Here is a 23,174-nt window from a genome sequence, read left to right on the forward strand (position 1 = left end):
TGTGAAGCGGCTGTAATTCGAGGCGCGGGCTGTGTGAGTTTACACAATCGGTACTTCTTAAGAAACACACCTCCTCCCGCTGCCAAAATACCTGCGAGGGGAAATACCGCGGGACGTTTAATTTTAGCGCGATGATCCGACCGTGGCTAAAGGCAGATATGTCCCGTAGAGGATGTGGAAGGAGTCCATTTAAAGACAAACACACATGGGGGAGAATCGGTCAGCTTGGCCCGCTTGTATTTTCTCCGCTGCGTTGATGCCTGATGGCAGGAGAGATTATGAGAATTACGATTCAACGTCAGCGACGAGGAATAAATAGTTTGACTAAAAAACATTCTATTTTCATGCACAATTGACCACACAAACACTTTAATAATGTGCTGTTTAACAAGTGACCCTCATTAACCTCGTTACTCTCACCGGACCTTCTGGTGGTGCTTCATAAATTATACTATTTACATAGTTATATATTTGCACTGGGGTGATAAATACATTTTAGGATCATTTTATATTGTGTCCTTCAGTAACCAAGACAATGCAGCTAATCTTTGATTAGCAGGAGTTTGTAAAAAAAAAAGAAAAAAAAAAAAGAAAAGTCTCCAAAGCACAGAATCCATGCGACTGCTGCCTGCAGACCTGATGAAAGTCTCGCTGGATTTGCAAATGTTTGCCGCTCTTTGACGAGATGATTCTTTCTTCAGCAATCAGAAGAGGTTGACAGTCCTCCCGGTCAGGTGACCAGTGGCGTCGGTGGGCGGGCTGGTCAGAGGAGGAGAAGCTGGGGCCAAAGATTACCAGCATGTTTTGGAAGAATGTTAATACTGGTATTATTGCATAAGAGGTCTTTAGGGGACATTTATATATATATATATATATATATATATATATATATATGTATAATCATTGATCTGCTGATGGCTCAACATGATGGAAGATGTTACACGTTCATGCCAACATGCCACACTGTTCTCCTCAAGGACAAACTCCCATTCGCTGCCAACTGAATGCCATTTTAAAACCCAACCAGCAGGCAGACAAACAAGCAAAACCCTGGATCACAAACTCTGGACACTGTGAGGACTGAGGAAGAATCTCGTCTTATTTCATATTGTAGAGATGAAAGGGACACAAATCTTGTTGGACCGGTGGAACAACGGCGGTGAGCTGGAGCAGATTTCATGTAAAAACCTGGCAAAGTGACAGCGCACAACGCCTGAGGCGCCTCTCCTTATAACAGCTGACATATTACAGCTGCAAACAGATGTGGCGCAGCGCAGAATCCAGCAGATTACACAATGTGACCCCGCGATGACGACTTCTGCTGCACCGGACGCGTGTTTTCCGAGACGCTGAGCGCGTTTCACGCTCCCCGAGTCATGTGCAGCAGCCTCGACAAAGACAAACTCCTGTCCGTTCACTGCACTCGCCGATTAAAGCCGCTCTGATTGATGACAGTGCGAGAAATTAATTTAGTTTGCAGAATTAATGAGAGAATTAAACCCGACGCCTGTTCATCAATAGCGCGAGCCTCCGCGCGCAGCCGACGGCCCCGTCTCCTTCCCGAAATAGCCGCGTTTCGTGGAAGGCCGGCGAGCGCCGCACCCTGCTGACTTATTCACTGATTTATTCTGCCATTACTGTGAACGATCGGCCCCTTCAAAACTCTTCTATTATCCCCCCGATGGGACGACGAACCATATTTCATTTTGATTCAAGTCTTTATCGCGGTGATTCGGGGGGGTAAAGACCACCTGCCGGTAACGCTGAGAGGCCGCCTATCTCTGCCCCGCGCGCAGGGCGGCGTCTCCTTACCGCTCTGAACGTCCAGCACGTGGTGCTTGTTTAACATCCACCCTCCCATGTTGGAGGCATCCAGTTCGTAGCCTTGCAGCGCCGCCGTCCTCTTCTCCCAGAGCACCACGTCGAGGCAGGACTCGTATTCGTATCCCACGGACACTGAAAGAGACGAAGGCAGAGGCCTGCGGTGAGCGAGGTGGCCGCCGCCTCACCTGACACTTAATGAGGCGTCCTGCGCACGCCGAGGGTCGCTGGGCCTGTGGGGGTTCCCGCGTCTCGCCTGCACTTTCATGGATTTCATGCTCCTTCCTCTCATTTGTTTCATCTTGTGCAAATAGGAAACAACGTGAAGCGGCCGGAATTATTGCGAAGGGCAGAAGTGGAGAATATGACAGTAAATACCCTCCTGCACGTGCTGCACCAACACTGCGAGTTCTTCGCTAAAATCTCATCTAAAAACATTTTAAAAAACTGCAAAACATTACATTACAAGTTCTACTGGACAGATCTGCAAAACGTATATTTGATTAATTAAACATTTAATTTAATACACAAGTAACACATCGGTGAAATATTGCGAATTTGTTTTAATTCAAGCTTCTATTTTTCTTTTCTTGCGAACCTCTTCTTTGTTTCTCTGTTTATTTTTTAAATTTCTTTATATTGTACGATAACAATCAAGATGACGGCAAACATAGAAGATATTCCATCACGTATGATCCCATCAAATGATCCAGTTATTTCTGATGCTGCATGCGCTTCCCGTATTGCTATTCTAGTCCGTGCTTTGCTGCTGGAACATCGCACATGCAAATATGCAGCGCCGGGGGGGGGGTATTTCAGCACTTCACACCACCTGCTAAATCTTTATTGCACATGGCAACAAAAGCAGTTCCCGGTTAAATAATCCTCAATTTAGAAAGAACTGAACAAAATCAATCTTGCAAAGTTCACCCAAGGTTCACAGCCTGCAGGCGGCGTGAGTAAGTGAGCGAGCCTCCGCCTCCACGACACGCTCCCAGCGTGGTACTCACCCACAGCCTCCGCCAGGCCAAAGACCTTCTGATTGTAGGCGTCGGTTTTGTCCCAGATGAAGGTGTACGAGAGGTCGGGGAAGGCCGGGAACGACTTCTGGAACTGACGGCCCATGACGGCCACCATGAGGTGGACCTTCATCAGGCCGAAGGGGAGGCGCTCGTGGGTCAGGAGCACCTTGAGGATGGGCTTGTAGCCAGCTGCCCTGGAACTCAGGTAGACCAGGTTGAGGTCACTGCCCGGTATGGCGACTTGCTCATGGAGGACCTGCGGTTTAAATCAGCAGTCAGACTCAAGTAGCACGAGCAACAAGTTGGCTGCTATTTCACGCAGAAGATAATTCTCGGTACAAAATGCAATATATTTAGATGATGTGATGATAATATACTGCTCTTCCTCATGTTGGTTTTGCTGTTATCACTCAGTAATTAAACATATGCATAAGATACACAGGCTAATTAATCATATATATTCTACGCTGTACAGTTTAAAATAATACAAACTACTTCTTACTTAAACAAAACCACAGTACATACGTCCAAGTGAATATTAAGGTCAATAACTAACCCTTCATTATACGAGCATATTGAGTCATTTCAGAGCCTGTGGATTTCTAATAATTGAGTCTTGTTGCTTTGACCAGGTTTCCTCTCAAACTGCCACTGAAGAATAGACATTTTATTTCCCTCCTCGAATGTAATACAGATCTTTTTTGTTCTAACCGATTTGGGGGCTGCGGAGCCATATTCTGTATTCAGAGATTTTCAACTCTGATTTGAGCCAAATGGATATAAACCAAACCCTGAGGCGTGGAAACCTCCACGCAATGCGCCCTGAGAATCTATCAGCATTACAGACAATTTACGGCTGAGTATTTGGGGAGACGCCTCAGTTCGATCGAAGCTCAAAGGCAAATCTGACTGTTTGAAACGAGCGGCGAGGCCGCGGCAGCAGGACGATAACACCGTGTTCTCAATACCGCCGCGCGTTACGTGGTCAGGGGTCGACTTATTAAGGACATCCGAACAGTGAGATACCAGCGCACACGCGGGACCCCCTGACCTGTGTCTCGGGGATGACGGGACTGTCCTCTGGGGACGTCTTGTACAGCGTGGAGAGGGGCGTGGCCAGGATGAGGGGGTTGGGCCGGGCCAGGCCAGTCAGGTAGCAGCCGGGGATGTCGTTCTGCTCCCGCTTCATCACCACCGTGTCCATCACGTGGAACACGTTCCAGGGCAGCCACACCGTGCGCTGCAGCGCGGGGAAGGGGGCGCGCTCGTAGCTCAGCGTCAGGGAAGCGCCGCCGTTGGCCAGCAGGTCGAACCTTCACAGGACACCGTGGACACAAAAGTGTGCCGCTGAATGAATTCCATGGATGTGGGAACGTGGTGAGAATGAAAAGTTTCACATCGCTTCCTCTTGATCTGACATCTTTTCATCAACTTTATTTCTGAAAGCAATGACGGCAGTAACTTCGGAAAACGGGCCTCTGGCTGTAAAGAAAGTATTTATTTAAGGACTAAGTCTGAAAATCCTTTCTCAAAAGAAAAGAGGACTTTTTAAAAATTGAAGTGCATTCATTTTTCCCAGCCTCCGTGCATATTATCATCAGTCACTGAATCAAATCGATGGCTTGTGTTTAACCGGGCGTGCTGCGAGAAGACACTGTGTGGTTGAATGTGGTTTTGGGGCTTCGGGAGTGAACTGGTTCTAATTAGCACGACGTTACTCGGGGAAAAGTTACTGGTTTGGAAATAAAGGGCGAGTCTTTGAAGTGCCGCTCTCTAAATTCTGCGAGCTCCACCACCCGGGGGTGTAGGGGGGGGGGTGACGCATCTGTCTGGTGACATTGCTCGCGTTCACATGCACAAAGACACACACACGCACACGCACACACGCGCGCGCCAACAGCCAAGCTGTGCAGCTGACCTCAAACAGCTTCCTTCTCAAGCTCTCTCCACTTTGGGCAGTGGGGAGCTCACAGCTGCAAGAGGCCAGGCTTTGATGCTTGCCCCCCCCCTCCCCCCCTCCTCCCCTCCTCCCCCTCCTCCCCTTCTTAACTCCGCTGAGCGGATCTGTTGGCTAACCAAGTGTGATTATCCCCAGCCATTTATCAAGCTCCTTGTCAGAAGGGTTACGGGGGCGGAATATCTGAAGAAATCAGCTAATCCTCGGCTATCCGGCGACCCGAGGATTGTGCTTCGCGACAACAGCTGCGCAATTCGGTGCCACTTACGGGACTTTTATTCCACACACTGGCGACGCGGAGACGCGTGACCTCCAGCCGCGCAATGTGAATGAAAGGCCGCCGCGTGCTATCTCCGGCGGCCATCGCCCAAATAAAGCTCCAGCCGGAGATGAACCCCCCCGTAGAAGAGGACGCGCTTGGGCCTGGTTCGCGTTGCCGTCGGTAAGGAGCCGTCGGCTCGTGCAGCAGGAGAAGGTCAGACAGTAATCCCATGTTTTACTAGGCTGCAGGCGGATTGATTCTACCCTCGCCGATTCAATGCATTTTAAACAGCCTGGTTCAAAATGGCCACCACCACTGTGACATTTGCATGAGGAATCGTTCCAGGGCACAATGTGCTGCGCTTTCTATTTGTTTTCCAGCGCTTTTTTTTTTTTTTTTTTTGGTTTGTTTTCTTGGGATAACTGGACGACTCTCGCACTGTAGGACAGATTGTCCCGCATTTTTTCCACGCTGGTCTGGGGACACCACTCCAAGCCGCGAATAAATAGTTGCAAGGGGCAAACGGCTGCACCTCCGAGGGGGGGGGATTTCTCCAGAGGGCGACAGAGCGGCCGTGTTTGTTTGAACATGTAAATCAGTGGTGATGAAGGCACAGAGCGTCTCTCGCTTACATGCCGTCCTGCCGCGTGACGGTGTATCCGTAGTCGGGGTAGCGCGGAAAGGACACGTTGACTCCGATCAGCGGCGTCCCGTCTCCGGTGAGGACCTGACCCCGGATGACCGACGCCAGGCTGTGCGGGTAAACAAACACAAAGAGGACAATTTGTGAGTATTTAGCCGACGAGGCTTTTACAGTTAGTAGGTCTGTAAAGTAAAGCCAACTTAGTCGGTGCACAATATCCAGCAAATGGCACTCAAATGAGATGAGCGGAATATCTACTCTGACCTCACGTGTGATCTCGAGGATGTAATTCAAGTGCTTTTACTTTAAAGAGCATGTTTTCCGTGTCGCACTCGGTGGTTGCGCTCGCTTGCTTGATACGTGCACGCGGGTAGCGCTGGTGATGAAAGATGATATGTCAAAAAGCATCGCGTCAGAAACAGCGGATCCTCTCTTCACGTGAGAAGTTGCGAAGCTCGGCGGCTGACGTGTCAAGAGGCCCTTTGAAGGAATTCAGAGGAACAAAATGCAACGCTGGAAGCAAACTGTCAAGGGACCAAATAAATGAAAAGGCAGGTGGCAAAAAGTGAAATACCGCAATCCGAAAGAGCGGCCACAGCGCTCCGGGAAGGCGAAGTCATCAATTGTGCATATGTGGAAAGAGAAATCATTTCGGATACAAGAAACAGAAAATGTTCCGCAGTGAAAAGTGGTTTTAGGCAAATCTGGAGTCTGTGGCGAAAAAAACCTTTTCCCCTTTTTTAGAAAATAAATGCAGGCGAGGCTGCGTGAACAATAATCCTCTTTCCGATCAGTCTTTTGACGTATACACACACTTAGTGGCTGCGAGGGTTAAATGCTTCACTTGAGGGCACCTCTATGGTAGTTTGTCTAGCATTGGGGAGCATTACTCATTCACTTTGCTCACACACATTTTCCCTGCTGGCAAATGGATTTTCTCCTGGTCCAAAGCATCCCCGTCACTCGCCTTCTCCGATAATACTCGGGTTTTTTCTTTTTTTCTCTGCCGGTGTTTGCTTCATAAATCACAGCGGCGGGATTAAAACCACAGATATCCTGTGCGGTTATTCAACGTGACTGCAGGAGACTCAGGTAAAACGTGCCCGAGCACGGCTCCTTTGTGTGGAGTCATTTGTTCAGCCGGTCCTTTGTTTGATGGTAAAAAGGGTCGACAATGCGATTTTTCTCCATCAACGTTTAATTGTGCCCTTCTTCCCCACCGTAGAGACTCATTTCAAAAGGCTTCCCAGCGCATTCGTCACTGGTGGGCAAAGGATGTCTCATTTTGCCACTTTGTCCGCGGGTCATTACGTAAACGCGACCGGGCTGATCAACAGCTTTATCCTCTCGTATCCCCCCGGCGCTCAGAGCCCTGCACAACCGTCTCCGTCCTCCATTCAAGTCCACTTAAGAGCCGCACTTCCTTTCCCGCGTCTCGATTAATCTTTTGAGAGCATCGCTAGAAAAAAGCCAAACCCCTAAAACGGTCGCCAAGCCACACCGCCGGCTGAGACCCCGGAAGTGTAAATGCACGCATTCTATTCCGTCATTATCTCGCCGTGGAGCAACGCCGCCTGGAAGTTGTGCTCCGGCTCGGGGACTCAAACCGCAGCGCGCGTTTAGTCGTCCGAGTTTACTGCATCTGCACCTCCGGCGTTTACATGGCTCCCTGAAGCACGGCCTCCGTCACTCTGAGGTCTCTGAGGTCAACGCTGCTCTGGCTTTGTTCCAGTGCTATTTTTATAATGTATACTCTGCAAAAACTCTCAATACATTTTTCAGCCCATAACCTCAAACATGTGTGTCCATTCTTCTCCCTCGTACATTTCTTTCTAAGAAGTATTTAGTTTTTCTGCTCATTTTGTCAAATTATGCATGTTTGCCGGGCCCATAAAATACATGATTCACTTTTGACTGAAACACTCCTACAAAGAGATAAAAAGGCAAATGAATATTTGCAGCTAGAGAGCTAATGCCACTATCAGACATGAAGTCGACAGTAAGCTGAAGACAATGAGCAGGAGGATTACGGAGAACCGTGCTGGGGGGGGGGGCAGATTGCCTCATTCTATATTTTCACTAAAGCGCTATTTACATAAGGATTACTTTAAACTATTGGAGGAAATATTCCCGAAGCCTTCCGCTCACAGGCGGCAATCGTTTTCCTGCCCATCGGCTCTCCGTCGGGTAAGAGATCGTCCTCCCTCGTACCGAACTTTCAAACCGCTGAGGGAATCGGGCGGCCAGACTGCAAAAGTGTCAGCGTTAATAAAACACCAGAAGGTCACAGGTGTAATTAATGTCTTTAAAACCCCCTCCTGCGTTGAAGGAGAGGGAGGTGTGAGGGGGCGCTGATGTCAGGGGTCATGATCAGGTCAACAGCTTCCAATTAGACAAAAGCCTTATTGCCATTTGTGGTGATTATATCAGAGGGAACATTTTATTCGCTTCACGCTTCAACTCTCACGGCTGATCGCTTTGTTGTTAGAGACAAATGAATCCACACATCTTGAAATTGATTCCCCCGTGTTTAATATTAAAGTGCCATTGTGGGCTCTTTGCCGACTCGGAACCGGAGGAAAGCGTCTCGTTTAAGACCAACTGGGTTTCCGACGAACGTTGATATGCAGTAAAAATGTTCTTTTCTCCCCCGTCCGGCCTCCCGCTGAAAGAAATGAACGCATGTGGCAGCGACGCCGCTGCAAACACACGTGTCACAGTGGCGAGACGCGAGACTCTCCAAACGCAGGCGTCCCCCATCCCCGGCGAGCCGCCGGCCAGCTCACCTGCTGTTGAACGGGTTCTCCCAGCCGATCACGTGACTGCCGCCGGGACCGATCAGAAAACCCACGCGCTCGTAGAAGCCCTTGGACAGGGGCCGGGGGCTTGAACTTTGACCCTGGCCGGCGACGGCAGCGGGGTCGGGTGAGCCGCGACAGTACGTCTGACCCTGGCAGGAGATCTGAGTGCAGCAGTCCGGGTCCATGCAGTCCACGAGTCCGTCTGGGAAAACAGGCGGGACGTTAAAGACAGACAGGCGGGGGGGGCGGGGCTTTGCTGACCTGCATGCATTACTGCACGCGGAGACACGAAAGTATGAACTATTTCAAAGAATGTTACTTACTAAGAACCCCAGCGGTGTTTTAGTGTGTGTGTGTGCGTTATAGATAGATGTGTGTACACAGTCTCAACTCTGCATTGTTGATCTAGTGCGTTCAAGCGACATGCTGTTTAACAATCTGCTCTCTTACAGCATTTGCATATTCTTTCCCGGGATGTTTTGCGTGTGATTGATTCGTCGGCGGCGGGACCGCGCCAGGAGCGTCGCTCTGTTCGCTTCTAGCCTCACCTCCCTCGTTGTCCTTGCCGTCCGAGCAGAGCGTCTCGGTGGCCACGTCGCATCCCAGCCCCCTCCAGCCCGACTGGCAGATGCAGTGCCAGACGTTCTGGTCCAGGATGCACCTCCCGTTGTTGTTGCACAGCCCCGGGCAGCCGTCTGTCAACGCATCATGGACGTGTCAAGCCGGGAACGAGGGAAAAGACAGGAGCGAGGGAGGGAGGGGGGCATTTAGAGTGGACGGGGGGACAGAGACGATAGAAGACAGTACCGAGTGAACATACAGTACGATACACCTCTGACAGGACTCGGGATGTGGGAGGGGGGGGGGGGGGGGGGGGTGGGGGAGGAGTTACTGTCGTTTCACATGAGCACGGCCACGCTGACGAAAGTCAAGCGCGGGATCGAGGGAGGAAGCAACCCGCTGAGCCTACTCAGGGTTCAAAGGTCAATCAGAGGCGTGGAGTCAAATCCCAGTTTTACAAATCGAACCAAGGAGAATTCCCCGTGAGTTCGGAGGACTTTCCGGGTGCATCTCGTCTTGTACAATGTTGCATTTGAATGAAGCGTTGAAGGGGTTAAAAAAAAAAAAAAAAAAAAGGCACAAATCCCATTTAAGAAGCAGGGAATCAGTCAGCGTGTCTAAGAAGTTCATTTCTTTTTCCCCAGAAAATCATTAGAGGAGGAGAAGCCTATTGCGGAAACACTCATGTGAAGTAATAGCAACATCAAAGGGAGTAAATGTGTAAATACGGGGGGGGGGGGGTGTGGGGTGGGGGGGTGTCAGGAGTCTCCACATTTACAAAGAACAGAGCACTTGCTGCCAAACCGCATTCCGTCTAGTGGAGGGTGGAGACAGGGAGCCGAAACACGACTAAACCACACCGGTTCGGGGCGTTTAATCTGGCAGACACAGGGAATTAAGACAGGGTGTGGGGGGGGTGGTGGGGGGGGGGGGGGGGTCTGTGTGAGACTGGTTGAGACGGACAGGAGATGAGGAGACATATCGGACGAGCGGGATCACAGCAGGAACATTATGATCGACTCGGACAAAGAACAGGTGTATAAACGCCGTGCTAGGAAAGACAAGAGAGCAGGGAGGGGTCGTCTGAGACAATCTCTCTTAGGTGGGGGAGTAGGGGGGGGGTGGTGGGGGTAGGTGGGGGGGGGGGGGGGTAGTGGTTCGATTTACCTTTATATCCTATCTTGACTGCTCCTATTACACAACCGAGGAAAGGGGAAACATTTGGAAAAAGAAGATTACTTATCTCCCGGGTGGCAGAGCGCTGAGACCGACAAACACATTTACTTGTTGGAACTTGCAGGGGGGGGGCACAGAAAGCATCGCCGGCTTAAAGCTGATGCGCCCGCCAGCGGGAAGTACTCGGTGCGCGCGAGATTATAGCTGGCTTTCGCTTCGTTTGTGGAGTTTCTGCTCTAATTTCAATCACAGTCGCCGTGGCGATTGAGCCGAATAGAATGATTCCAGGCCGGAGCGACAGGATATGACTGGAAAGTTCGCTTCCTTCTTCGTTAAGCGCGCAAAGGCGCTCCGTCTCAAGGGTGTAATTCTCAAAAGCAGAGTGAAAAGTGTCTTTACCTGATACTCTGGAATCCAGGGCTGCACATGCAAGCCGAGCGGGAGTCGGATAGAGAGAGATGGAAAGGAGGTATAAGTAGGAGTTAGGGCAGAGGAATGCAATCAGACAGAAAACAAGTCGGTTTGAGAGCAGGAGACCAAAGAGACACGAGAGCTGCAGGAGTTTAGCTGCAGTGAGAGCGTGACTTAGCGTGCAGACGTTACTAAAGCAGCACGGAAATGATGAGAATTATACATGCTCCCGGATTAGGAATCAGACTTTTCTCCTAAATCGCCCCCCTCAGACGGTGTTTGGACTCCTGTCCATAGGAACCGAGATGAATGAGACCGACCCCCCCTGAGGCATTGTGAAATATCCATCTGCTGTGCTGAAGCAAAGAGGAACGTGTCTCTCGTTGGGACCGACTCAACGCGTTCCCCTCTGTGCTCGTCGGGAGGTACGACGGCCCATTATGAACGCACGGCGAAGCGCTCACACGCAACCTTTTCTTCTCTTTTCTCTCCAGCGTCACCGTCACCTCCGCTTCAGTGATTTCAACGGGGGCCCCGGTGGTGAACCGGCGTCACGCTGCACGCGGCGAGTGGAAAAAAAACGCCTCCAGCGGCGACAAGGCCGTCACAAAGGGTTCGGCCGGGCATACGGAACAGGATCTAGATGCCCGGCGACAAAAGCGACGGCCGAGGACGTCCTCCATTCGAGCGGCGGCCGTGTAACGCGATTAAAAGGCGCCTTGTGCAGATGGAGGTTATTCAGGGTCTGAGAGACTAAATAAGCTCCGGGTACAGGAAGAAAGAAAAGGGAAGAGGGACGATTTAAGGCCCGATTAATAAGACCAGGAATGTGACCCCCCCCCCCCTGACGGCTTCCCTCCCTCCCCGATCCGGATGTACGGGCTCCGTGGGCCGCTCGCTGCTCGTGACAGGGCCGGTAAATACGTAATTAGGCCCGAACGGTTTGGAGAGCCAGATCTTTGCTTCACGGAGAACGCGCGTTGTCGGAGGGCTTGGAGATGACGCCGGGGGGGGCGGGAGGGGGGAGCTGTTTGATGCGGCGTGTCAGGGTTTAACGAGGGGGACCTTTGACAGCGGGCGCGGTGTCGAGGGAGTTTGAGTTAAAGGTCAATAGGAAGTGACATCTCAGGACTCATTATCCTCATTAATGTCAGGTGAAGCGCTGCCATTTCACAGAAATGATATTCCAAGGAGGCCTCGCCGCGGCTCCGCGGCTCCCTACACACCTGCCCTTGACTCGCTAATACGGGAGCATCATTTCAGCAGTTCAGCAAGGTGAAATATCTAAATGGATGAAGGAAAAATTACGAAGTTGCTGTGGTGGGGGGGAGGGGAGAGGGGGGGTATTTCACAATGAAAAGACTTGTGAATAGTGAAGCGTATCTTGCCAAAAAGCCAAAATATATCACAATTCTTCTTTGTTGCAACGATGGTTTTTACGGTTATTTAACATCAATTAACGTTTTTATACAATTTCTCATTTAACATCTAATTCAGCCGCTCTGGCTAACAGAAGTTAGGAGCGACGCTTCCACAAGCGACGGCTGACACTCAAAAGAAGGAATCACAAGCATTATTTAGTAAAAGGACAATATTTCCCTGTGAAATCTGTAAATGTGTGTGTGTGTGTGTGTGTGTGTGCGTCACCGCGGCTCACCGATGGTGCAGTGTTCACCCGTCCAGCCCTGGTGGCAGTCACACTTGCCCTCTCGGCACACTCCGTGGTCGATGCAGCGCGGGTGACAGTCCCTCTGCTCGCAGTCGGGCCCCGTCCAGCCCTCCTCGCAGTGACACGCGCCGCTGATGCACAAGCCGTGGGGGCCGCAGTCCACCACGCACACCTCTGTTGCAAAAGGGGGAAAAAAGGCAAAGCCGGAGAGTCCCGTCGCTTTTCTCAAAAGCTTCTTTTGGTGTTTTTATATTCTGTGACTGCTTTAATGCGTTTGATTCTCTGGTAATTGTGTCGACTTGAGTGGTTCAACTGTAAGCAAGAGACTTTTTTTTGTGAGGGACATCCTGTAATTGGTAATAAGGCTTAAAAATAAAAAATAAAAAGAGAAAAAATTAGCTGCACTGAAAATATTTCATCTCAAGGGCCTTGAGAGGGCCTCATATTACCGCCGTCTATGAAAGGACATTTTAAGAGGCCAAAAAAGGAGCACTTAACTGCTTCCTCTGAACGCAAAATACAAAATGTGTTTTCCAGGATACACAGATACACGACACGTCAGGGTATTGAAACAGGTCCCCGATCTACTGGCACTCTGCTGACATTTTGCCAAATTATGCAACGAATAGTTGGGAAAGGATGAAAAATGGGAAATCGTCCAACACAAAACCGGGGAAATTAATCTTCATCCACATTGCGAATGTTTTGCCGCAACAACAAAGGCCCCTAAACTTGCAGTGGTTGACATTTAATTAGTAAACTGCGTGGTCCACAACAGCTGATTATAAAGCACATTCAGATGTAATGAGCGCCTGCTGGAATGAGCAACAACTTTAAACAGCAGGGTGAAAATAGACGCTGTGCTTGTGTCCGAATGGAGCCAGATGGACGATATCTGATTCAGTGTGCGACTTATTCATGTGAAATCCACTCGGCATCAAGCTCCGGAGGACCATTCCCTGTTCTCTCCGGAGCAGCGGCATTCAAATGATCGACGGGGCGGCGAGCAGATCAGCGCGGTGGCGGCCGTGAGCTCGCGCTCAACAAGCTGCTCCTGTGAGGGAACGAGGAACGCTCGTTTACCGGGGAAACCCGAGAGCTCGGATCAAAAGCTCCGGGAACAGAAGCGCCGTGAAAACTCTCTCGTTGGACGGCTGTCCTCGAATGCGAAGTGACTGGAGGAAGATGGAAACGCAGTTCGCCCCAGTAACCGAGAAGTTTGTACATTTTTAAAAAGGCCAAAAGTAATAATTCTGCGGCGTAAATGCAACCCGCCGTGCAGAAATGATCTGCTAACGTTGTTCATGAATCATTATTGCTTTTCTTCAAGCTTCATCCATCCCACTGTCTTGTACCGAGGCTCTCTTAGCATTCCGTCTCCAGCTCTCTGAATGGGAGTTTTTCTTCGATTGAGAGACCTTGGATGGTTCTGATTAAGTCAGGCCCACACTGCAGAATATTAAGCGTGCCTCCGGAGGGGAGTCATTTGATTCCAAAGGGATTCCTCCTTCCCATTGAATCTATGCAATCAATTTTTCATTAGTCCAAAAGTGTTTATCTGCCTTTAACATGCCCCTGACTCCAGCCGGAGAGGGGGGGTTGCGGGCGGTCGATACGTGCTACTCGCTTGTTAATTCAAATATATTTAATTGAAGAAGAACCGCGGCATTAATTAAGAGGGAACGCTCCAGCCGCCCAGGTGGGTAAACCTTAACATCTGGACCTGCTCAGCTCAGTCTGCTCTTGTATTGACAAGCCTGAGATGTCTTGCTGCATTGAGTCTGCAATGTTCTCCACAAAAGGAAAATGAAAAAAAGGAGGAGCACAAAAGAAAAGGAAAAAGAAACGCTTTCCAAGCAAACAATTATTCCCTTTTGGGACGGAGAAAACCGGCCGCATGCCGCTTCAAACGCCCTGCGCGCGTACAGCATCAGCACCGTGCAGCCTCGTCCCGATTCCATTCTTCGATTGAATCGCAGCCAGAAGAAACGCATTTCAACATGCTTTCATGGTGACAGGAACCAACTGAAAACTTCCACTCAGTTGTGGCCGCCGCGTCTCGCCGCGGGCTCAGACCGCCGAGAAGGAGTCTGTCCCCGAGTAGGAGACGCCCGCATCGATCACCCGAAACCTCCCGCGCGGGCAACGGGTGGGAGGGGCCGACCTCTGAACCAGCGCGTGGCCTACCTGTGCCCGAAAGGACCTTGTGGACACCGAGCCGGGAGCAAACGAGGGAGCTCTGCAACCTGCAGACGAGAACACTCCTCCGATGAACCTCAAGCTGCAGTAAATAAATGTACGAGTCTCGTTTTTTGAAGCAACACCCGTTTGTGTTGGACCTCACGGAGAGGAGTAACGTTCTGCAGAATCCATCCAAAGTGGAACTTTACTGGAGATGATTTAGGGGAGATGTTACCCGGAGCTCATAAACACAACAGTGACGGTGCTTTAAGCATGCACGCATAGCTCACGGGACGACAAACCTCCGTCGGGAAGGTGCCCATTCATCTTATTTTGGAGAAAATCCAGACTTTTCTATCAATAATTTTGTTTCCTTCAGGAATTTCATTCCGTAATGTGACATTCATTTTGGAAAACAAATGGCTCTCTGCTGTTCTCTAAATTATATTCCAAAAACTGAGGTGATTAATAACTTTAAAATGTGATTTAAAAAAAAAAAAAAATCATTACAAGATTAAAGCATACATCTTATTTTCCGCCTTCTACAGTTTGTTGGAATTCAAGAGCTGATTAATGATTAAATAAAACGTTCTAAATGAGACACCCACATAGACAAAACGTGCTCAACTAGATTTTTTATTTTAACCTCCAGCTTGTTAATAAAGGCTCCAACATCTGCTGTTGTGGACACATGTTTTCTGCAATAAGTGTGTGTATGTGTGTGTGTGTGTGTGTGTGTGTGTGGGTGTGTGTGTGTGTGTGGGGGGGGGGGGGGGTGGGGGGAGGTGCGTCGACTTTGAATAAATGTTGAGAGAATTTTGACGCCAAAGAAGCATTAACTAGAAAAAAGCATTGACGCGAGTGGACTGTCTGGAGGGGTCTGCTGGAGCAAATATCACTGCGCTGATCAGATCAGATTACATCACTAGGTTGATTGTTCTGCCATTTCATCATTTAAAAACCAATAAGTCGAAAAGAGCTCGTCACTTTTCCCAATAAGCAAATAATTCCACAACAATATTAATAATCCCATTTCGATTTTTTTCAACCTATTTTCATACCAATTTTCATATTCAATGAACCGTTAATGAATGTAGTATTATGAAGTATTTGTTTTTCATTAACAGGACCAAAAAAAAAAGGTCATCTTCTTTACTTTGAGATTCTGTGGTTTTCTTTTTCATACATGATTGTTATATTTACATTTTGGAGTTTGGGACGGAATAAGAGAAGATCCATCGTCCGTCGCTTTGTGACACGTCTCACAAAACAAACCGTACAAACGGTACAAACCGTCGGCAGGTCGACCAGTAACAGCTTCGTTTGGTGCGGTGAACTGACCGATGGAGCAGTCGGCGCCCGTCCAGTTGGCCTCGCAGACGCAGGTCCCCGAGTCGGTGTTGAAGGCGCCGTGGCTGGAGCACTGCTCCGGACAAGTGCTCTTCAGGATCTCGCAGCTGGCGCCCCCCCAGCCCGGGTTGCAGTGGCACTCGCCGTGGTGACAGGCCCCGTGGGCGGAGCACGCCGGGTCGGCGCAGTCCACTGAGGACGCACAAGACACGGCCTTGAGTTCACCGCTTCGTCGACAGGCCGCCGGCCCCGGCTGTCAACCCGCTGCCCCTCTGCCACCGGACAACCCCCCCCCCGGCCACTCCGAAGAGCTCCTGCGCCAGGTGACGGCTTCAGAGCCCCGGGTGAGATCTTTTTAAAAAAATGTTTCTATTTAATGTGTTGAATGGTAGCCATTTTCCACTCAATGTTCTACGTCCTCAAAGTGATATTATAGGGTGCTTCCAATACCCTGACAACATAATTATGCTCCATTATAGGCACCAGGAACAAGGGTGCAATTAGTCTCAAAACATATATAATCAATTACTATTACCAATTTGCAGAATTACTTGATGATCTAGGTTGATAATTGGCAATTAAGACCCACGTAATCAACCCGGAGGGATAAGAGCATTGTGCTGCAGCTGATCGCTCCGTGCGTCTCCGCCTGGACACCGATGTCGATTAACGAGCTCAAATCTACCAACGCCCCCCCCCCCCCCCCCCCCGTCTACGTTCCCTCCCCCCACAGCCCCGATTCATTTAGTAAAGCCAACAGCCTTTACATGCGCGAGGTCGGCCGTGGCTCGCCGCCGGTGATCGTCTTTCAGAGATCAATGAGGTAAAATGAACTGGAGGCGAAAAGGACGAAGAACCACAGAAGAAGACGCTCTCGGGGAGGGGGGGCCACAATCTGCTCCGGCGCGCTCCCTCGTGTGGTCTAAACCCCCGAGAGGAAGTTCATTTGCACGCACGCCATCAATAACAACATCCAGAGCATTACCCGCTCGGCGGAGTTGGAAACAGGCGATTGTTTCCCCAATAGACTGTGTCGGCCCCCCTTTACCCCCCTCCTCTCCCCCAGAGCCCCACACGGAGCGGCGTTGCGTGTAGCTGCTTCCCGCCACGTTTACCTTGTTCACAGCCGGGTCCTTTGTGGCCGCTGTTGCACACGCAGTTGCCGGCCACGCACAGCCCGTGACCGCCGCACTGCGGGTCGATGCACTGCGAGGCGGGAACGTCGCACTCGGTGCCCTTCCAGCCGCTGTAGCACTGACAGCGCCCCCTGGTGTACTGGCCGTTACCGCTGCACAGGACCGGACAGGCGGCTGAGGAGAGACGACAGGCCTGGAGAACGTGCAGAACACAAGGCTGCATCTGAAAGCTCCTTTGATTAAATGCTGACTTCAGAGCTGCAGGATTTGTCTGTGAAGATGGTCGGCTGGTCAGCTTATTAAACCTTTTCACAACGAAACAGCTTGGTTAAAAATGATTTTTTTTTTTATATGCTGCCAACTGCTTTTTGTGTTCATTTATACTTAATTCAGGCTACCAGGCGGAGCGCTCAGCGGCCGCTGGCTGGTTTAGTTCATCTACTCAATTACAGACATTTTCTTTCTCCCCATCAAGAGAACTGTTTCCTCGGCTTGTCACAGCCCCAAACCTCTCCGTCTTTTCATGTTTTCCGACGTCTCCAAATCTATTGAACGGTGCCTCTGCTTTTGACCATTTTTTCTTTGTATTTTGTTTTTAACTTAATTTGTATTGTGGTTTTTACTATTTCACGTGCATGTATTTTATGGCTGTATTTTTAACGACGTGTTGCTGCTGCCTTCTTGGCCGGGTCGCCCTTGAAAATGAGATCTCAATCTCAATGGGGCTAAATAAAGGTTAAATAAAAAAAATAAAAAATAAAAGTTACATTCGAATTGTTTTGAAATAAAAGACACTTCTAAAAAATCTAGGACAAGAGTCTGCATATCTGGATACAACCAGCGTGACCCTTCAAATAAGAACAGGAAGTAAGATCTGACCTCTGGAACAGTACGGCCCGATGAATCCTGGGAAGCAGTGACACGATCCGGCCACACACTCTCCGTTCCCGTAGCAGTTGTGCGTGCACTCTGTCACAGACTCTGTGGGCACAACAGCGAGCAGGTTGCTATTAATAAAGCATCATCGCAACGCCAGCGCAAATCCCACATCAATACAACACTTGCAAGCGCACAGATTGATACTTACTGCCAGACAAGTAATGGATCAGCGCTTTTCACACAACCCTGGTGCAGTGCGGGTGTCATGTGTTCACTAAGGCTAAGCCTCCATAACGTGTGCGCCGCTGCCTGCGTCTTCCCGTGTAAGCTATGCTAAATAAAACCACACCGGCATTCTAAATTAGGCCAAATAATTCGCACATTTTGCTCCTCTTCCTGTCTGCTCCGCGCTCGCCCGCCACCCTCCAACGCCGTGAATGACTGATCATGCCCGAGCCATGCAATCTCCTGAGTGGTCACAGCTCAAATCCTCTTTGTTGAAGTTAATCTGACATATCCTAGAGACAGATCTTTTGTTCATTCAACAGACCATTGCTCATGAACTGCACCCCCAAAAGACCAGGATCCTCGTTTTTGATTGACGTTAAGAGGGCAAACTTTTTGGTTATTACTCTGACTGGCATTGGATGTTCATTGAGCCGGTGTCGGACCCGAGCAATTTTGACCTCACACATCGATCCCCTCATATTTGCACGGCGGGATCGATGGAAGTGCCCAAAGGAAATAGAAAAACGGTAACTCAGACCTTAGTGTTTTTCCCTCCCCCAAAACCCACAAGGAGATGTCACAGACTTCCGAGCGCTGCAGAGGAGGGTAGGGAAGGATCGATGCCCCGCGCTGGTATTGTCGTACCCTGGACGATGGCGTTGTAGGACACCGTCTCGGCGCTCCGTCCGTCGTTGTAGAACGCCAGGTGCCACACCCCCGAGTCCAGGTGCTGGATGAAGCCGGCCTGGTGGACGGCGACCGGGTGATCCGGCCGGCTCCTCGGCTCCGGCTCACTCGGGGTCCGGTGCTCCTTGGCGATGAGCCGGCTGCCGTCCAACAGCTCCACAAAGTCGTACTGCGAGAGGTCACAGCAGACGCGGGCGATTGTTACTCGAGCGTTTGCGTGATTAAATCAGGCGCGTTCAAAAAGTTTGTATGGGATGTTGTGCATGCAGCTCGCCTGCCGATGTCCTCGACAGTCTGAGAGGAACTCTTCAAAGTCGTAATTAAAGACACAACCAGAAGAGGTTTGTGTACCCGGCAAATATTCCAATATAATAAATGTTGATTTTTCTGGCACAGTTATCTGGAGTTGATAGATGTTGTTTGGAGAGTTGTTTGTGTGCTGATGAAGCTGATATGGCTCTGGGGCTAATGCTCGAAAAATAATCGCAAAATATATTGTCAAGTCGGACAGGAGTGCACTTAGAGGCTCCGGCAGCGCGCTTAATAGAATCTGTTGAATTAACACTGCGCACGTTCTGTGTTGATGTGTTTACTTCGAATTCAGAGGTACTCACTGCTTGAGCGTCTGCACAAAATACAATCAAAAGCGTAAACAAAGTGAAAAGCTTCCTGCAAGGATTCTTTTAATTACATTTGATACAAAACGGCTTATATTGTTTGATTTATTTTAATGCTTTTGATACATAAAATATATGTATCCTTCCTGGGACTTCATATATCATCGAATTAGTTTATTCCGAGCAAATACGTCTTTTTTCCTTCTATACAGATGCACAATGTGCTCAATACACACGCGGTGTACATACGGTAAACATAACTACGTGTCCCCGGCCGCGGCGGAGCAGCAAACGTTGATTCACGGGGTAAACAAGGAGTAACGAGTCGTCCCCGCCGAGCGCGCGTCGAGCCGAGTGGAACCTCCACAAACCTGGAGCCGCTTCCGACGGAGGCCGCGGGGTCACAGAGCGCCGCCGCGGCGGGAGACAAGTGTCGCACGCGCCCCCGAACAGATGCAGGCGGAGGACCCCGGGCTAATGTTCCCGCCGGCTACGCGGACGCACTGAGCCGACGCGAGGCTCCGCGCGGAGGAGCCGGTGTGCTGCGGAGAGCGTGAAGCGTGCACAGAAGAGCTCGGGATTTAAACCCAATGATGAGGCTGTTTGCCGAGAGCTTTGATGGAGCGCTGAGCCTTTCGCTTCTGACGGATGCACAGCTGAGATGCTTTTTCTTCTAATTAGATCGCAGACTTCTACATTTTACAACAAGCAATCTAATTGAATTTGGATACATTTTACAAATAGCACCCTGAAAAAACGATAATCCAGAATATTGAAGGGAGAGAAAAGGGAAAGATACCAAGATAAGATGCATCCTCAGGGTGTCGAAAATATGAAACAATGTTCAACATGTTTTTATTCCATTAAAACCGGATGCACCCCCAAAGTGTGTCCTCTCCCACCAAGGATGATTTTTCAATATGCAGTCGCATCCCGTGAAATATCTGCTGTGGAAATAATGCCTTTTCATCCCAAGTCTGGTTTCGACCTAAATCAGCAGCTCTCATCCGATTTGTTTTGCCTCTTTCAGGCCTTTGTATTGTGTGTTTCCGGCCCCTAATGAAATCACAACAACCAATTCCCAGAAGCATCAAACAGCAACAACAACAGACCCCGCATGCACTACCTGTCCGCCAGCAACTGGCAGGCGGACGCGACTATCGGCCCACAGGTAACCACTCGCCTCTCAGGAGCCAGCAATCGTTTCCCAGGAGCTAAAAGCAGCAGAAATGTTGGACTGACATTCATCAGGTGCAAAGAGACAGACGTCCAGAATCGCCGTCTTCGGCAACTGCTGGCAGGACGGCTTAATAAGCCGGTCATGTGTCAGCGCTTCCCATCTGTCATCGTGTTATTGAGTTCTTTTCGTTGCCTACTGGCCCAAAAATTAATCATTGCGGCTTTCGATCGGCATCCAGCCTTAAAAACAGACAATGTACTGCTGGGAGTAAGTACGTGTAGTAAAGACAGGAGTCAATGCTGGGGAAACAAAACTGTGGATTAGACCCCTTTGAGTAAAGCAGGGGGGGCGGGGGGGGATTCAGGGATATTAACCTTGCGGAAGTGGACTTCTTTGTATCGTTGGCTTGAGGGGCGGGAAGCAATAAAACATTTCATCCCACGAGTCCTAAACCTCCTGACCAAGTGAATACATCTCGCTTAGCCGATGTAAAAGGGGGGGGGACGTGGAGGCCGAGGGGGAACGCTCAGCGCCTCCAGATTGAGCCGCCGACTGCAGTCTGGCACTTGGTGACAACACACCCGAGTGGCGATTCTTAAGAAACGGACGAACAAAAGTTGTCTCCTTCTGAGCGCGTTCGGTTCGGCATCGGCCGACGCTCGATAAGCAGAAAGCAGCACGTCTGTGTTTGTGGGAAGTCGAAAAAAGCCGCTGCACTTAAATGTTTTCTTGTCTTCCCGAGCTGTGAGTGCGACGCGCAGTCGATACCTCTCATTGGGGTCTTTCATGCTCAGTTAAGTAAATGCATTGATTTCTTCCCCTGATCCCCAGAACACTGTGTGATTTAGAGGCGGCGACAATGGACACGGCGTCCAGCATTGACCAGCCTGAGTGTCTCTCCGCAACAATTGCTGGAGACATAAAAGCAGTGTGTTGTTAATTAGCGCCCTTCGCTCTGTGATTTTGTTTGGGCTTCTTTTTTTTTTCTTTTTTTTCACCTTGAAAAAGCAATCCGGCTCTGCTGTCGTCACTCACGTCGGACTTTCCCCCGTCAAAGAGTGGCCCCTAACTGTCTCCACTTGAGTGAAGCCCATATTTACTGGGAGAGAATGTCAGGGAGGTGAAGCTAAGAGCTTTTGTAGTCAAGTGCGGTAGAAAATAACCATTGTCTGAGTGCTTCCATCACCGTCCCCCCCCCCCCCCCCAGACGTCGGCAACGCGATGGCCAGAAAATGTCATTCAAGTGACACGTCAGACATGTTGGAAACACTTCAAGTTTCAAATGGCCGACACCTAGAGGGAGTGAGGGACGTGCGAGCCCACACAAACCGACGCGGAATCGGGGCGAATTGGAGCCGAGAGGAGAAAACGGAAACCAAACCAGTGTCCGGCCCTGATTGGCAGATGAATACATGTCATGAATTCAAAAAGGGGGAACCGCTGGAGGCAGATAGACATTACGGTCTGAATATGAAGCTGACTCGATGCTCCCACATTAACGTGTCATCAGACGAATGTGAAAAGGGTCGAGTTTCCTGTCTCGTTACCTGCGTGTGAGACGGGGCGAGGCCCTTCCGTCCGTAGACGCCCACCAGCGCGTTCCGCTGCACCGAGATGTTAAACTTTAGGAATCGCGGTTGCTCCAGGCTCAGTTGAGAACGCCAGAAGACCCCCGGTGGGACGCTCTGAGCCGCCCTCTTCCCCACGTCCACCTGTCCCGAATCGATGGAGTTGTTCTCCGGATGGGGGACGCCGCTCCTTCCTAGAAGACAGAAACGTCCGCTCAGACGACGCCGTTTTTTTTATGGAATCCAAACGGCACAGTTTCAGGTGATGCGGTTTGGATCCAATCGTCACAGAAACATCAGATAAAACCTTCATGGGGGGCTTTTTGCCGGCCTTTGATATCCAGTCCAATCTTCTCCCTTTACTCAACTTAACAATAAGACAAGTCATATCTTTTTCCAAATGAGCAGTGGCCAAAAAAGACATGATTAAAAGTAATGGTTCCCCTGCGCTCCGTGTGGCACGGCTCACTGTAAAAAAAGAAGACCAGATATAATTGGCTTTTATAAGACTCTAACAGGCCACATCGCCCATCGTTTCTCTTGTCCTGATGACTCATAGAGTAAGGCCTCATCTCGGATAAGGTCTAAATAGAATCTGTCAGATACACTGAGCGCTACCTTCCCGAAGCAATAACAGCAAATCAAAACAACGCCGCGAATGACGTCCTTAAACTGTGTCCTTAAAGAGCCAAAGATGGAGAGCCGGCCAGGTTTATTATCGCCCGTGCTCGCGTGAAAAACGGCGGTCTGCAAGGTGCAATTACAGGAACAGATTACATTGTTAAGAAGAAAAATGTGGCCAGCTTCCTAAAGGCCTCGCGGTTAAAAGCTTCGCCGGAAGAAGGAACGCAAATGTGCTCTTTAGAATCCGCCGCTGCGTGGATGGCGCCGGGTCCTCCCGACTCCTGTGAGGCGGCTTTCAGTGTGCCTTCCGTCGCTCGCGTCCCTCAGCGCCGTGAGTCCGCGCAGCCGAGGCCATCGCCTGTCACTTTAGCTCCTGTCAAGGCGAAGACTGGAAGCCAAGT

The 23,174-nt window shown here is 50.0% G+C and overlaps 1 protein-coding gene across 8 annotated transcripts in view; it reads right to left on the bottom strand.

Annotated features, from left to right (window-relative positions):
• The window catches only part of LOC120817311 (teneurin-3), a 109,975-nt gene that overhangs the window by 22,557 nt on the left and 64,244 nt on the right, over window positions 1-23,174 (bottom strand). For 4 of the 8 annotated variants that reach the window (XM_078102025.1, XM_040173382.2, XM_078102024.1 and 1 more), the window contains 14 exons: window positions 22,129-22,343; window positions 18,743-18,953; window positions 17,870-17,971; window positions 16,970-17,164; window positions 15,846-16,046; window positions 12,312-12,497; window positions 10,643-10,663; window positions 10,235-10,258; window positions 9,055-9,201; window positions 8,492-8,708; window positions 5,695-5,814; window positions 3,895-4,156; window positions 2,832-3,099; window positions 1,813-1,956 (listed from right to left, as the gene is read on the bottom strand). In XM_078102025.1, coding sequence (XP_077958151.1) covers window positions 1,813-1,956; window positions 2,832-3,099; window positions 3,895-4,156; window positions 5,695-5,814; window positions 8,492-8,708; window positions 9,055-9,201; window positions 10,235-10,258; window positions 10,643-10,663; window positions 12,312-12,497; window positions 15,846-16,046; window positions 16,970-17,164; window positions 17,870-17,971; window positions 18,743-18,953; window positions 22,129-22,343 — 2,313 coding nt within the window. The remainder of the gene's footprint in view (window positions 1-1,812; window positions 1,957-2,831; window positions 3,100-3,894; window positions 4,157-5,694; window positions 5,815-8,491; window positions 8,709-9,054; window positions 9,202-10,234; window positions 10,259-10,642; window positions 10,664-12,311; window positions 12,498-15,845; window positions 16,047-16,969; window positions 17,165-17,869; window positions 17,972-18,742; window positions 18,954-22,128; window positions 22,344-23,174) is intronic. The other 4 variants (XM_078102029.1, XM_078102026.1, XM_078102030.1 and 1 more) reach the window with 2 other exon arrangements.

The sequence above is a fragment of the Gasterosteus aculeatus genome, chromosome 4, assembly GCF_964276395.1.
Source record: "Gasterosteus aculeatus chromosome 4, fGasAcu3.hap1.1, whole genome shotgun sequence".
Taxonomy (NCBI): domain Eukaryota; kingdom Metazoa; phylum Chordata; class Actinopteri; order Perciformes; family Gasterosteidae; genus Gasterosteus; species Gasterosteus aculeatus.